Raw genomic sequence first — 17,038 nt, 5'->3', positions numbered from 1 at the left:
TATTGCAAATTCATGCTTTTGCTCTGTTTCCTCTTCTTTTTCTTCTCCAGACCGATGAGGTCAATGACCTGAACCAGAGGCCTGTCACCATGGTAACTGGTGTTGTTGTTACGTCATGTTGCAATTTTGTAGCAGGAGGGATTTAGACCATATTATATGAATGTGTTTGAGTAAGAATTAAAAGAGAAGACCACATGCTAAGGTTAACATTATGTATTTGCTTTGCAAATGTTACCTTTCTACATGTAGTTTATTCATTCATTTTGTCATTCATTCAATCCCTCAATCATTCCAGCACTTGGCAGAATGATACATCAAGGTCTTCTCTGGGAAACACTTGACCTGGAAGGACTTCATGGCCATGATAAGGTCAATGACCTACCTTGACCCGGAAGAACTTCATGCCCATGATGAGGGCGATGACCCCTTGTGTGGTGTGCATGTTCTGCTCCTTACTTCTCAGCTCCTTTAACTCCGACATGAACCTTCTACGCACCGAGTGGAACCTGTGACAGTAAACAACAAACAAATAAACAAACATCATCATCGGCCATCCTCGTCACGAGGTGCAGCAACTGAAGTTCCAGTAATATTTGTCAGTAATTGCAAACACAAATTTTTGTACACCAGTTTCAGATTCAATGAAAAGGAATAAACAAACACGTCATGTAAAACCAATTACTAGTATGAAAGGACATAAACAGTTCTCAATCACCCTGTAAATTTAGAGACCCAGTCTTCAAGTTGTGAGTACTTACTCAGACTGTGTGAGAACTCCGATGACCTCTGCATAAAGGTCGGCGATGATGTGAAGGTTACTGGCGTTAACCGATGACTGTTGTCTGCAGGAGTAAAAACAGTATTTGAGATACTACAAAAATTGACATCTCCCATTATCTACTAACCTACTGGTTATATGCACTAGCTTCCTGACTTGCTTTTTCCTGAAGCTACTTTTATATCAACAAAGAAAGTATCAATGATAAAAAATGTAAGATTTTGATGCTAATATATAAGAATATAATAGGTAAGCTATACATGTTACAGTTTCAAAATTGATACATGTACATGTAGTAGCCAGTTCGTACCCTTCCCTGTGTTTGAAGTGTTTGAAGGCCAGGTTCTCGATGGTCTTGACTTGGCTGTCAGGGATGGGGTGGATATGACTCTGGAAAACAGGGGGTCAAGGTCAGATCAAGGGCAATCTGTAGGCCCTGACTATTTGAGTTACTAGTAGCAAAACAGACTGTCAGCATATCTAACTCATCTAGCTTCTTCACTAGTTGTTTTACAAAATCTCAACAACAATAATAATTTAATAATAATTATGACGATAAATCTCAACAGGTCACACAAAATGGCTAATATTAGCGAAAAGGGCCCATGGGAGCAGCTTAAAGCAGTTATCATACATCTCCCCAGTTCCTAATGCCTATAACACAGTTAAACCATCTCCTGTGAGTTGGCACATCTACTGTCAATTCACTTTAAATTGACTTAATCTTGTGGAAGGAAGCAAAAAAGGAGGTTTTCACTGTGCTTGAAGTTCAAAGTGGGCAAACAGACTGCACTTTTGACAAAAATCTGTATTGTATTGCAGTGTGATCATTTTGCAGTTATTCACTTGTGAACATAACTATTACATTGTACATCAGGGCAAATATTACAGGATTTACAGCACCTTTTAAACCAGAAGACAGTCTGACTAACTTAATCTAAATGCATGCAGACGTTTCAAAACTAATGCATATTTACATGATTGTATAATATAAGCATAAACAGTTAAACTTTCACCTGTTTCAAAACCTCTATCAGGACAAGGCAGAATATGAAATCCACAGCAAGCTGAAACCAAAAAAAGGACAGTGTAAACAACAATAACAAAGACAAAAATAGGTCTAATCAACATTTTACTCAACAACAAAATTCCAGGAAAGCATCATAAATGACATTTGCTGTGCATACTTACATCTCTTCTTTCATACAGATAGTCTTTGTCTTTCTCTCTGTAAGAAAATAAATAACTTTATGAGACACAAGACATGTATTCAGCTCTTTTGGTCAAAAACATGAACTCAAAGCTAGATTTTGTCAGACAATCTACCAAGCTAAGTATATATAAGCTTACTGATTAAATAACCATTGCTTATTGCAAAAGCTCAAAACCTGACAAGTAAATTTTATCATACACATACTTTGAATAATCAGACACTATACTACTAAATTTCAAAGTTGTCCTTGACACCACACCTGATATTGGTGACCTTGAGCCATGAATCTCCCAGAAATAACACAAAGTAAATGACCTTGAGCTGCCGTACCCTTTCCCGCTCTTGGTGTTGGTCCTGGGGCGTGGCTCCTCCATCCCGCCCTCCATGGCCTCTGCCATTGGTCCATTCTGTCTGTCGTACCACTCGAACAGCGTACGCAGTAACGACGGCAGGCAGTGTTCAGCCACGGCATTCAGTGAACTCAGCAGCTGGGGGGAGGGGATTGGGGGTTAGAGGGGGGCAAAACAATCACTCCAATGTATGGACCAGTTATTGTCGTGACATTTAACAGTTCCTAGTCATTGTAATTAAGTCACGTAATTGCAAGATCTTTAAGACTTTTCAAATTAAAGTACATGTACACGAATGCTTTTTCTTGAGTTGCTATGCTGGGCTTTAAACTGGTTGACATACTTACTATGAGTATGATGTCATCAGCAGTCACAACTGTTGTTGCAATTTGAATAATTGAATTAACTCTACAAAAAGCGACAAAAAGCTCTAAATATAATAATTGATTTGTGTCATAGAATGGTTGTACTTTTTTTGTTTTAATTGATACAATTTAATCAGAAAATTTGTATATTTTATTTTCGTACATGAATCTTTAACTTCTGTTTCACAACTGACAAAAAAATGGCTTTAGTAACCTAAGAGGTTCTGCAAAATTCTGTATGAACAACTATGTAAGAGGTGCTAGTGTCACGGAAATGAAAAGAAACCTACAGTGGACCTCACTTGAAGACAGAAGAAAGATGTCTCGACTATGCATGATGTACAAAATGACTAATAAACTGGTGGATGTCCCAACTACTAAGTACCTAATACCAGCCCAGAAGAGAACAAGAAATAGCCACGCATTCAAGTACCAGAGTTATCAACCAAGGATTGAGGTGTTCAAGAATTCATTCTTTCCTAGAACTATCGCAGAGTGGAACTCACTGTCACCAAGTACATTAGGGACACTGTCAATAGATAGCTTTAAACAATGTCTAGAGCTAGAAGTTCAAGGGTTAGGTGGAACAAGTCGATCGGTGTAATATAGCCAGCTGCCGCCGCGCCGCGTGCCTGCGAAGCTGGTGTGTTACGCCGAAAGGCGGTTATACCGGCTATACAGATACAGATACAGAAGAGGTAAACCTGACGTTACCTGGTCAAACTGTGGGTCCTCCCCCCTCTGGAGGGACTTGGACAGTGGCCTCTCCTGCAGGGTCAAGAGCAAACAAATTACTACCATTTTATCAGACCTCATCTTTTAACAACAGTGTGACTAATACTGTCATGTATATGGCTTCAACAACAGCAAAACAACAACTGATTCCAAACTTACAGTATTTTATAGACCTTATAAATAATTTTAAGTTAAAAGTTAATAAAAGTTAATAAAAGTTAAAACAGTGTAAAGCAAAGACTTGTCTCTAACATAATACATAGTAGCTGGTGCCTTTTGTAGATCATCTCTCCTCCATGTAAGCCCCATGAAGTGGGTCAGTTTTACTGATGAAGGCTGCAAATAGATCTAGAGCTAAATACTTGGTTAAGTCATATTCTTTTCAGTATTAGATCTACAGTTCATCACATCAGTCTCTATCAATCAAATTCAATGTGACTGTCTGTAATGTTACATACCAGTGGTTCTGCTAGCACGACCTCTATCTTCCTCTCTGCCTGGACGGTGAACTCAGTGAACAGGCTCCGCAGTACGTATTCGCCAGGTTTGATCTCGGGGTCGATGTTCGTCACTGCCCGCAGTGACTGCTTCTCCCGCACCGAACCCACGCGCTGTAGCGTCGCCTGCGGGGTCACGGGGGTGCCAGACATCCCGCTGGTCGTACTGCTGCCTGTATATACCAGGTGACAAACAACCAATCATCACTGCTGATCTGTAGATCACATGACCAACAACTAATCATCACTGCCACCTATAGGTCACATGAATACTAGTTGGCAACATCCAATCATCGCTGCTGTATTGTAGATCACCTGACCAACAGCCAATCACTACTGCCTGTAGATTACTTGAGCAACAACAGATCAGCACGTCGGCAAAACGTACTGCTCCTGTGCGAAACCCGAAATGTGTGTGCATAGCACTTCGGCAGAACGTCTCATACAAGGTCGTATTTGCACATATAAGGTTAACATCCCATCTGTAGTTTCAAAATATTATGACTCAGAAAAGATATCTCCTGCAACAGACAAAATTGTAATGCAACGGTGAGCAAAAATCCACAGAAAACCCTCAAAAATCAGGGTCTCGCGCAGGCGCAGTACGTTCTGACAACGTGCTCAACCGATCATTGCTACTTGTAGATCACATGACCAACAACCAATCATGAATGCTGCCTATGGACCACATGACCAATAGCCAATCATCCCAACTTAGTGTGAAGCTCATGATCAACTGCTGCCAACAATCTCATGACCAACTACCAAATCATGTCACTACCTGCAAATCACATGACCAAAAGCCTATAATTGCTACAGAATATCATTTTAAATTCAACCAGACTATATACTAAGTCTCCTTTTATCCTGTGACTAGATCCTATCCAATATATGTTTGTTTTAACACCATCGTTCACTTGATACTCCCTTCACATCTGGCCATGGGGCCTAGACACCTGACCCCCCCCCCCACACCTGTCCAAACACATGAAACCTGCAGCTGTCAACACACCTTCATTGCTGGGTTCCTCCCTGTCCAGGTGGAACAGGTGAGTGTCCAGCAGGCTACACCTGACCCAGCTGACCAGCCCCTGGTCTTCCCCCTGACCTTCACCTGCCTCCGTCATCCTCCTCTTACAACACCAAAATGGCTGCCTGCCTTACAGCTGCAGGAGGCTGTGATTGGGGGTTTTCCTGCACCCCCGTTGTAAATCAATATTTTTATCCCAGACAAATATTCCCCAGTATTCATAGAATATCTGACATACATTGAGCCAAACAGTTTTAAAAAAAGGCTATGAAACCTATTTATAGTATTTTTCAAGGTCACACAGGCTTTGAATACGGAGATTCAATATTGCTTGATGGGCAATTCTGAGCTCCCCTTTGGGAGCCTCCTGCAGAGATAATGCTGGCAGGTCCCGGCAGACGATGACGTCAGGTGATCCTCATGACTATATTAGGAACACCTCAGTTATCAGGGTGGGGAGGGGGGCAGGTGGGGGATACAATACAGACTTTCTCCTCTTCAGATTCTGAACAATATTATCTACATTTTCTTTGCGCCATTTAGATTTTTTGTAAATACTGAATGACCATCAACCAAATATTTTTGTTATGCGACATTTAGATTTTTGGAAATACTGAATGACCATCAACCAAATATTTTTGTTATACGACATTTAGATTTTTGGAAATACTGAATGACCATCAACCAAATATTTTTGTTATGCGACATTTAGATTTTTGGAAATACTGAATGACCATGATCAACCAAATATTTTTGTTATGCGACATTTAGATTTTTGGAAATACTGAATGACCATCAACCAAATATTTTTGTTATGCGACATTTAGATTTTTGGAAATACTGAATGACCATCAACCAAATATTTTTGTTATGCGACATTTAGATTTTTGGAAATACTGAATGACCATCAACCAAAATAATTTTTTGTTATGTGACATTTAGATTTTTGAAAATACTGAATGACCACCAACCAAATATTTTTGTTATCTCAAGCACCTGACTCATGATCATACTGGACTAGACTAGATGAAAGCCACAAGGATCATTGGAAGGCCTTCTTCATTATAGCAGTAATAATCGACAGACAAAATCAGCCAGGGAAATAGACTGAAAAATCACCCCTGGGAACATTATCGTTACAAATCATGGCATTATCATGAATAGTGTCATTCTTATTAATAGATAACATGAAATGCTTTGGAATGACATCATTTTGCAAGAGAGCAGAAATATATCAATGAAATATATCAACAAAATGGACAAATTGATAGACAAAATTAACTTGGCCACAAGTGTCCATAAAATATTTATTTATGTCAGTATATTAAATCCACCATAACTGCAGTGTTAAACCAATATAAAAGCAAAATACAAGGTTCACTAAAAAAAGGAACAAATACCAAAAGAATTCTAATATGCCACCACTAAATAACATCACAGAATGATTGATTTTTATTTCTGAAGATCAAAGTTATTAAGCAACCTCATAAATATTAAATTTGACACTTTAAAAATTTAGTCACGTATCTCCCTCCTGACTTAACCCGAGTGACATTGAACTGTTCCAGGCCATTTATCCAATCAGCTTGCCCAAACTATGATTGGATTAAACTACCAACAGCCCCCTATATGGACCTCTCTTGGTCAGTTGGTGTCAGCATGTCAACCTTTTTCCCACTTTACATATGAACCAAAAATCGCTTGTTTCTCTCAAAGAGCATAAATAGTGTAATGGTGAACAAGGCAAATATCAGAGTTATGAACCAAGAATTGAGGTGTTCAAAAACTCGTATTTCCCCAGAACTATCGTAGACTGGAACTCGTTGCCACCCAGCACAGTTGGGGCATCATCACTAGAAAGCTTTAAACAACTCCTGCAATCAAATGTGGAAAGATCGAGTGTAACAAGCCGTTCGGTGTGATATAGCTAGCTGCCAACGCGTCGCATGCCTGCGAAGCTGGTCTGTTACGCCGAAGGGCGGTTATACCGGCTATACCAATACAGATACAGAAGGCACTTAGAGATGGCAGACTTCACCATGATATTGCATCACCACCCAAAGACAAAAATAACAGCATTCAGGATGTATATACATACAACAATGCTGGCCTGTCATGCTGGCCTGTCATATATGTATACCGGTATTGAGAATACAGGAAAACAGGCAGACAAGCCAAAAACAATACTTCATTTCCTTGGGGTAAAGTAAGCATCCTGTCACTGAAATTTCCTGGACCTTTACAACATGTATTAAAGTCAAATCCAGATCTTTAATTCCAAAACCAATGAACCCTCAGCCTGGTAAAGGCATTACATCTGCAAAAGCAGATGTCATTACCACATACTAAGTACTTTTAGGCCTATGAAAAAAAATGTTGCGTTTCCTGTTCCAGTCCTGAAAAAATTAGTGTTGGTATAGGTATGGATTATCTTTTTTTTTATTTCTTTTTTAGACTTTGGTGATCTCTAGTGATCCAACATATAAAAGACAGTGTAACAAAGTAAAACTTGCATAAGGACACTTATATTTTCAATGTCAATGTTGGAAAAAACCGATTGTACAACATTTCATTACTCAGGTTTCAGATCATGGAGCTAGAAATGGTCAATAATTAGATGAGCTCAAGAAACCTATGTCCCTTGCAGGGGTCCACCAAAAAAAAGAGGCTAGGGTCAGCAGTTTTTTCTAGGGTCGGTCGGGAAACAGGGAACACAACATTTTTTTCCTAGGCCTTAGCATAAAGCAGTGCGGGTAAAATTTGTCTGGTGCATGTTACAAAAACTATTTCCAATACTACCTCAGTACCTGCAAAGAGATGTGATACAGCAGACAATTGCAACAATACGAACAAAAACTGCCTCCATTTAGAAAACAATGTTTTAGAAAACAATCAATACATAATTGATTTTTGATTCACTGTGAGATAAGATATCAAAACTAATTGTTACAGAATGTCAACCATGCTCAACTTTGCCAAATTTCAGAGCTTTCAAAAATCAGTCCATTTTCACTTGATTGTAATGACATCATGTTGCCAAGGTTACGTTTATCTTTATATAATAAAAGGTTCACAGTTTGTTTTCGTAATACTTGAACTGTTTGCAGTGGTTTTATTTCGTGGTTTTGTGGTGACCTCTTACAACAAAACCATGCCACTGCAAATATATTTTGTGTTACTTCTGTGCAACAGAATTGTTTCAATCGCAGCTTGTAACACACTGCTACAACCTCCTTCACCCTCCTAACATGGAATCAACTACCTGCAAAAATGAATGAAGTTTACAGTACTAAGTTAATACCTAGTAATATTTACACACATAGGCATGTGCATGACCGAACACAAACACAGAGCACAGTATTATTGTGCCCCACCCTTTAATACAACTGTGACAATATTTAGCCTCACCAGAAAAAGAATTGTCACTGTGTTTATAAAAGGTGATGTCTAGACGTTTTTATATCACTACATAACTTACAAATTTATCATTTAGCAATACAAACGTTATAGTCCTTACTTAATTAATGAACATTCTTTATTTGGAACACTTTTCTGGAAATCATTTCCAGTCTGATAGCAATTAATGACAGAACTGACAGAATGCAAAAACAAGTTGGCCAGGAACAAATGTACACTTTGTATCATGGTGCCATTATGATACAATTACATTTCAATTCCCTCGGGCTATGGAACACGTCTTCTGAAAAAGAAGAATCTGACCAAACTCTAATAAGACACAATCTCAAGATGCTTACAAAGGGGTCGGTGACACCTTTCAGCACAGGTATATAAACTCCGTAACTGAATGATTACCAAGACTGGGTATTCAAGTCTAAACAAACAACAGTTACTGTAGTGAATGTGTGTCGCACGTTCTTATAATTGTCTGTAAGACTGAGGGATGACTTGTCAGGTCTTGTCCAGGTGACTCACCTGTGCTGTAGTACGGCAGGTGAGCCTCGGAGGGTACTGGCTCCTCCCAGTCCAGCGAAAAACGCGACATTTGGGTTAAACTTGTGTTCACGGGGGACGACATGGTGGTCCTGTTGCCTCCATGCTGGAACTGATGTGGAGCGGACAGGCAGGCCTAACGTGCAACAACGCCTACAGCTAAAACTGGGACAATGGGCCCTCCGCCGGGGCCGGTCCACCCACTACATACAACACAGCCAGACAACTTTACCAACTCAACAAGTCCGAAAACCTACGCAGGAACAAACCCAACCAAACAACACGTCATGTTCACAACACGTCCTGGTATAAAGCAACAAGTTTGTTTACTGTTTATTGTAAATAGAATAAAAAACTGTTGCACTGATAGCTCGAATGATAGAGCACATGTTATGCCTGGAGGTATGTGTCTATTCATGGATCAATTATGTATAACAGGTGGGACCAGTGGGTCGTACCATATCCGGAGGGGAGGGGGCAGCCTGCACAGCTGTAGGTCTCTGTCTTTTGTGTTTCTCAGGCCAAAGTATTACAGTTCTATGGGCGACAGCAGAAAAAAGCATTGATTCTACCGAAACAAAGTTAACAGGGACACAAAGAAGTAAAAGGAAAACACACCCCTGCAAAATACGTGGAGTCACCCTCTCCACCTGAAAGTCTGACATGATATTAAACTCAAAAATGTTCTATAACTTATAAAGTATTGATGAACGTCAAAGTGGGTAACCTGACCGACAAGCATTATTATAGTAAATACACAGTCTGTAGATATTACATGTGTGTATTCAATATACACACATGTCATATTAACAGTGTACAAAATACTTTTTTGAACCAGGTTGCCCAGTGGGCAACCTACAGCAAAAATTAGGTTGCCCATCAGAATTTTAGGTTGCCCCACCTAAAAGTTACTACTTTCCTCAAATTAAGTAATGTTACATACATAAGCCTTTGACAATATTTATAACAGCCTTTAGTTAACTGATCTGTATCTGTATCTGTATCTGTATAGCCGGTATAACCGCCTTTCGGCGTAACACACCAGCTTCGCAGGCACGCGGCGCGGCGGCAGCTGGCTATATTACACCGATCGACTTGTTACACCTAACCCTTGAACTTCTAGCTCTAGACATTGTTTAAAGCTATCTATTGACAGTGCCCCTACTATACTTGGTGACAGTGAGTTCCACTCTGCGATAGTTCTAGGAAAGAATGAATTCTTGAACACCTCAATCCTTGGTTGATAACTCTGGTACTTGAATGCGTGGCTATTTCTTGTTCTCTTCTGGGCTGGTATTAGGTACTTAGTAGTTGGGACATCCACCAGTTTATACTGATACTAGTAATAGCCATTAATACCTAAAATTAAAAAGAATCTGCCGGATACAATGGTGCAAGCCAAGTGGGCATGATTTTTTTTGGGGGTTGGGGGGGCGGGGGCATTCTTAAAATTCAGGTAGCACACTGGGCTACCTAGGTTCAAAAATAGGTTGCCCCAAGTAAAATTTGGTTGCCCGGGGCAACTGGACAACAGGTATTTTGCACGCTGTATTAAGCATTAAACATCTACTATAAAGTTGCAAAAGATATACATCCTAGTTTCTGAAATACCGTAAATTTAATTTCTCTATTTTCACAAGAACTTAATATTGCTGTGCTGATATGAACCCTAAAAGTATGATCTTCCCTCATCTATATTTCATAATTATTTCTCTCAATAAAAATTTGGAGAACATGTTCTATATGATTATGCATAAGATGATGACATGAAAGCAATGGATTGTCCATTCCGTAACACAGAAAGGCACTGTTAAGTCGAATACAAACTCCCATCTTTGCTATTTATTTTTTGTTGGAAATTACAGTGTCAGTCTGTAATTCAAACAGTGAGTATGACACTAGTGTGAGCAATGTTTTCTAAATGTATGTACAGGCATGGTAGATATGGTGTCCAGTTTTATATTACTTGATGCAACAAAATGCTATCATTAAAACCTAACATACGTAATTGTTCTACATAAGGCCACACCGACTTAATTTTATAGATGATATCCGCGCGCGCATTGATTTTCGACTGTTCTCAAAAAAAAGATTACGTTCTCCAAGGTCCTGACCTGGCTCTAGGCCTGGGTAGTCCATGATAGTTAGAAACGGTAACTATAGAGGATGGCACTTACGCTACCAAAGCTCCACGACTCAAGAACTCAATACATATGATACGTACGGTGCCAATATACAAATTCTGCAAAAAGCCAGCATGTATACTGTCGCTGTGGTTTAGAAGCATTTTTATTTTTGGCCAGAATTTTTTTTATTCGCCCTCACACACTAATTTGGGGGTCTTTAGAAGATGTCATCCATAAAATCAAGTCGGTGTGGCCTAACATGTCTTATGGGCTAGACATGCCCACTTGTTTCATTGATCAAGCCATTGCTAATATTATGCCATTATATACAAGTATGCCTACTGTATGTATACTATGATATCCCTGAGGTGACTACACCTCCTTGCAGCCTGGGGTTGAACTGCAAGAGCTTTGAGATCAATTAGGTTGTGATTGTCTAGATCTGGCTGCCATACGAGTACAGCGCTACCTCAGGTGGCCTACACTGTATACTACTGGGTTCCTTAAGGAGCAAATATTAAGGCCTTCCTTAAACATGGGAAAGACAGCTGGTGTGTTACTCCAAAGGCTATACAGATACAGACACAGCTACAGATAGTCTGAGTGACATCCACCCTTGCCTTTAGATCTGAAAGTAGGATTGCTAACTATAGTATTGATCAGAAAACACTAATTTGCAGCTCCTAGCTGGTGGCATCTTTGTTATCTATTGGTTCACATAACAGCAGGGTTGCCCAACTACCATACATGTAGCTATTGTCAAGGGCTAGCATCAGGGTCCTAGATAGGATTTAATTTTAACGTAGTGGCACTGGCCGCATGATGAGGCAGCAAAGCGGAGCTTTTAAAGATTTGAGCTTAAAAAGAGGTCATTTGAGGGATACCCAAAGGGAAAAAATGTTATTTCTAAGGTATGTACAATGTATCCTTGATTTTTCACATTTGATTGCCATTCTCGAACAAAGAAATACAGTCAAATTCCCCCCATGCTGTATTAAAAATTAGCATAGGGGTCAAAATTATAGCGTAGGGGGGAAAATTTAGCATAGGGGGTCAAAATTATAGCGTAGGGGGCCCCTACGCTACTTTGCACTAGCTAGAACCCTGAGCATTGTTAGGCTGTGCGTAATCTAGTGGTTAGAGACCATGCCTCTGATTCTGACTCGAGTTTGAATACTAAATGTTGTCACTCACCGGACATGCATGCCACTGGAAAGGGTCGTGGTTCATTGCCTTACCAGTGGTCGAGGAAAAAAAAGGCTAGGATTGCTGGTTTCTTGCTTATTACGGTCGGTTGGGATACCAGAAACGCAGCATTTTTTTTCCTAGGCCTTATACCAGCCTGGGTTGAATACCAGGCCAGCAAGCACACAGAGGTGCCTGTCTTTACATTCCCATTAAGGTTTCTTGCATGACCTTCTTTCATATACACAGAACTAACACTAGGAGGGAGGGCCATATGTACTAAATGTGAGCAGCAGGCTAGGGCTTAGGCAGCAATGGCAGTTGGTACGGTTAACTTTTACGCAATTAGCCTTGACCTTTATTGGCCTGACCCTAGCTCTGCACAAATGTAAAGTTCAAAGTTTCAAAGTGGTGTGTACATAAGCCGAGGAGTATATATATGCATGCACACATAACGTTATATCTATTGCAAAATACATATACACCACCACGCACACACAAAGTCATGCACACGCATACAGGTACACATGATCCGCAATTTTGTACACACACGTACACATGCACATACGCACACACACCTGCACACATACACGTGCGAGCACACAAACATGCACACGTACACAATCATATTGCACACACGCACAAATACAAAGGCATGCTCGCTCATCTATAAATTTGTTAGAAGCTACATAATTTGTATATCATCATACACAGTTTATCTTTATCCAGTGTAAAATGTAAATAAGCTACTACTTACCTTCCTGAGCCATTCCCGCCTATCTTCACCCTTGAGATGTCTCCACTAGCGTCTTAGGCTGACTCAGACGTCTCAGAAGGGAAGGGGGACCAGGGACTTGGATAGACCCACTACAAAGGCGCGTTGGCACATGACCGCTCCGGGCGGGACGCACTGCGGGAAGGACGGGAAATGGACACAGCTCGTGTACGGCACTCAACACACACAAACAACCAAAGATAGCAGCAGTCAAAAAATAGACCGAAGGGCTTTTAGTTCTACCGCGAAGCCGGCACTCCCTACCTCGGGCGAGCTAGCTGCCTCCGCCGGCTGCTCTCGGCGGTTCTCCGGCACCTGTGCGTACGGGACAGGTTCACAACAAAGCCTGAATTTATCGTTCGATGAAGCGTAAGCCGTTTCTTGCCCCCAAGGCGGAGGTGCAACAGGAAAGGTTGCCTCCTCTTGTGCACTTTCCGAACCTGCGCACTGATTCCGCCAACTTCCGCTGATAACCTTTAACCTCTCCGCCGAATCTGTGACAGCTGAATGTACCGCTACGCTTACCGCGCGGAATCAGTAGACCCCGGATGTGCGGCTAGCTTTACATTACAGAATCGGCAGGGAGGGAATGTGTAGCTAGCTTTACCCTCACGGTCATTTTAGAATTTCCGACCGTGGATCAGGAAAGTCAGCAAGATGAACACGATTTTGTCCCGGGCGAACACGATTTTCGCCTTCACCCTGAGCGTGATGGCAGCGCTGACGTTTTGCTGCTTCCTGACGACCGCCATGAACGACCACCTGTCTCCCATCAAGATAGACGTCAACAAAATCATCGTGTGAGTATCCGCCCCCCTCCCCTTCATAGCACACCTTTTCATACATATGTAGCGTTACGTGGCTGCAGCGCATAGGCAACCCTGTAAAACGAACATTACGTGTCATTGAAATGATTGTATGAAATGTATTTATTAAGGAATCTGTATGTGCAAACCTCAATAATTTTAACCAGCAGAGATCCATGCATAAAGTCGTCGAGATATTCTTCCTTGAAACATGTCCTTGATGCAAGAAACCAAACTCAATTAAAATACAATATGGTGACTTCGGTTGCATTCTGTTTTGATAAAAATCATTGTCTTTCCACGCTTCAAGTAGTTACCATTATGGTAAGGATTTGAATATGCTGAATTTTCTGACAGAGTTGATTTGTTTGCCGAACTTTTAAACTAATTGAGTGTTAAGATGACGTGTACCGTATGGACCACGAGGCTATTTGTTGTTGTTACAGAACTGTTAGGGTCTTGGTGTGTGCTGGTAGAGCTGAACACACTTTCAAGAATTGATTAAACATTGTAATAGGAACAGTTGAAATTAAACAACTTTTACACAAGCTATTAAAGAATATTCTGGATTGTACAGACATTTTCAGATGTACCTTTCAACACAAGTGGGTAATTATTAATACAATGTATTTGATTGATAATTTTTTATTTATCTTTTTTTTTTTCAGGAAAAATGTCCAGGATTTCAGCACAACCAGAGAAAAGAATGACCTTGGCTTCATCACATTTGACCTTCAGGCAGATATCCTTACAGCACATGTCAGGCAGCTGTTGTTGTTGTTGTTATTGTTATTGTTGTTGTTTTGCCTTTTTTGCAAGTAACAATTAGTCAGGAAAGAATAGCCACATAACTTGACAGTCAACAAAAGAGACCACTTTATTAGTGAGACAAGACTATATCTAACGTTATGTATGAATGGTAGGGCTGACTGTGTATCTTGTAAGTTTTATTGCCACTACACCTGCACCAGTAAATGTATTTTAGTACAGGTCCAGGTCTGAACATGAACAAATTTCATGCATGCTTATAATGCTGATATGTATATTTACAATTTCTACTGTATGTTTGAGTTGTGTTTTTCCTTGACCAAACGTTCACATCTCCAGCACTTGTTCAACTGGAACATGAAACAGCTTTTCCTGTACCTGACAGCAGAGTACACCAGTCCAAACAATGTAAGGCAATGTAACATTACATGTGTATTCCAGTAATAATATATTAATAAAGGAGCAGTAAATTAATTTCAATTTTTTGACCGCTAAACCCAATGTGTGCCTCTGTCCCAAAGAAAAGTGGTGTAAGCTTCTATAAATCTTATGAAAGTTGCCAATAGACTTCAAGAAGTTACACATTGTTTCTTCTTGAATGAGGTTGCACAAAAGGGCATGTTGCTGATACATTATTTAGTAATGGTTAGTTTTGGCCTGTGTAATTGTTCCAATTCATGGCAGGACTAATGGAAAGCAATGAATCACCTAAACATGAGTTTGTGTTGAACTGTCCAAAAACTGAAACTGTGGTTGTGAATAAAGAACTTTGATATTCAAGTTTGCCACTTATGTCATATGTTGTGGACTAACAATATTTATCTGAAGGTAAGATTGTAAGTACAGAGCTTGTCTGGGATGTTGTCACTAAGGCCACACCAATTTAATTTCTTGGTTAACGGATTCGCCCGCTTCATTTTTTTCTGATTTGCAAATAAAAATAAAAATTCAGAATCAACTGCAAAATGCTCATATTTTGCCCTGAACAGTTGAAAACAGTCCTTTTCATCCTAGTTATTACAGTTATTCCATCTTTCAATGCAATGGTATCATTAAAAGTTCAAAATTCATTGTTTAAATTTTGAACCAGCCTGGTGTGTTGACTTCATGGCTCCTATCATACCATTTTGGGCCATGATAGGTTGCCTAGGCCTGTTTTTATTAATTTTTTTTCACCCGCCCGCTCCATTATTTTTCTAGAAAAATCTGTTAACCAAGGAATTAAATTGGTGTGGCCTAACAGAAAAAATGCTCTGTGAATTCCCCCCTGTAGAAGCTGAACCAGGTTGTTCTATGGGATAAGATCATCAGGAGAGGGGAGAATGCCCGGCTGGACTATCGCAGCCTCCACTCCAAGTACTACTTCTTCGATGATGGGAAGGGACTCAGGTGGGTTCACTCTTGGTTCTCTCTCACCCCGTCAATTCAGCCTCCTCAAAACTCTGATTTGAGTCAGCCATGACCGGACAAGTCACTTCCTAGTTTGCATACAGCATGGGCCGCATGGCATCAAGCAAGGCAAACCCACAAATTGAAAATTGGAAGGTGTCAGCTTTTATTGAATTTTGATTTCTGATTTAAAAATTGTGACATCTTGGAAATGAAATGATCTATGTGGAGGACGATGGTGGTTGCCATTTAAGTTAAACCTTTGAATACAAAAGGTGTTTTGCTGTTTGGATCAGCTCATTTTGGAGTTGCCACAATTTTCAATATGGGACGGACTGAACCCAACCATATCCATTACAACCTGACCAAAGGGCCATGCAGAAACACACACACATGTAGAGTCGACATACCAAAAACAATACCCCCTACTTTTCATTGAGGTAAAAAGGTGACACCTTCACACATGGAATTGGTAGGTTTGCTCTGTTGAAGATGTATGTTTCATATACTGTACCATATGTTACATATACCATATGTAGATACATGTAAACATGAAGTCTGGTTTGTCTTCCCACAGAGGTAACCAGAATGTGACCTTGACCCTGTCCTGGAACGTCATCCCCAATGCTGGAACCCTGCCCAGAATCAGCGGTGTGGGGTCAAAGACATTCCAGTTTCCTGACGAGTACACGCCCGGCAACGCCAGGATATAGAGGGACACACCCGACAACGCCAGATTGTAGTGGGATAGTGTAGAACAGAGACCACACCAATTTAATTTCTTGGTTAAGGCCACACCAATTTAATTTCTTGGTTAACGGATTCGCCGCTTCATTTCTTTCTGATTTGCAAATAAAAATAAAAATTCAGAATAAACTGCAAAATGCTCATATTTTGCCTTGAACAGTTGAAAACAGTCCTTTTCTTACTACTTGTTACAGCCATTCCATCTTTCAATGCAGTAGTATCATTAAAAGTTCAAAATTCATTGTTCAGATTTTGAACCAGCCAGGTGTGTTGACTTCATGGCTCCTATCATACCATTTTGGGCCTATAATAGGATGCCTAGG

At 40.2% G+C, this 17,038-nt stretch overlaps 2 protein-coding genes across 2 annotated transcripts in view; one reads left to right on the top strand and one right to left on the bottom strand.

Moving 5' to 3' along the window:
• Positions 1-9,265, bottom strand: part of LOC109487643 (protein furry homolog) — a 57,202-nt gene extending 47,937 nt beyond the window's left edge. The window contains 9 exon segments of the mRNA XM_019791648.1: positions 383-506; positions 759-842; positions 1,089-1,168; positions 1,795-1,845; positions 1,970-2,006; positions 2,307-2,479; positions 3,421-3,474; positions 3,900-4,111; positions 8,902-9,265. Coding sequence (XP_019647207.1) covers positions 383-506; positions 759-842; positions 1,089-1,168; positions 1,795-1,845; positions 1,970-2,006; positions 2,307-2,479; positions 3,421-3,474; positions 3,900-4,111; positions 8,902-9,004 — 918 coding nt within the window. The 5' untranslated portion in view covers positions 9,005-9,265.
• Positions 9,266-13,544: 4,279 nt separating this feature from the next.
• Positions 13,545-17,038, top strand: part of LOC109487743 (signal peptidase complex subunit 3-like) — a 3,746-nt gene continuing 252 nt past the window's right edge. Inside the window, exons 1-5 of the mRNA XM_019791806.1 lie at positions 13,545-13,805; positions 14,480-14,553; positions 14,911-14,987; positions 15,853-15,968; positions 16,546-16,726. Of these exons, the coding sequence (XP_019647365.1) occupies positions 13,663-13,805; positions 14,480-14,553; positions 14,911-14,987; positions 15,853-15,968; positions 16,546-16,681 (546 nt within the window). The 5' untranslated portion in view covers positions 13,545-13,662 and the 3' untranslated portion in view covers positions 16,682-16,726. The remainder of the gene's footprint in view (positions 13,806-14,479; positions 14,554-14,910; positions 14,988-15,852; positions 15,969-16,545; positions 16,727-17,038) is intronic.

The sequence above is a fragment of the Branchiostoma belcheri genome, unplaced genomic scaffold (genome assembly GCF_001625305.1).
Source record: "Branchiostoma belcheri isolate BF01 breed outbred unplaced genomic scaffold, Haploidv18h27 scaffold9, whole genome shotgun sequence".
Lineage (NCBI taxonomy): Eukaryota > Metazoa > Chordata > Leptocardii > Amphioxiformes > Branchiostomatidae > Branchiostoma > Branchiostoma belcheri.
Note: the sequence above shows the minus strand (reverse complement) of the source record. Positions and strands in the feature narration are given on the sequence as shown.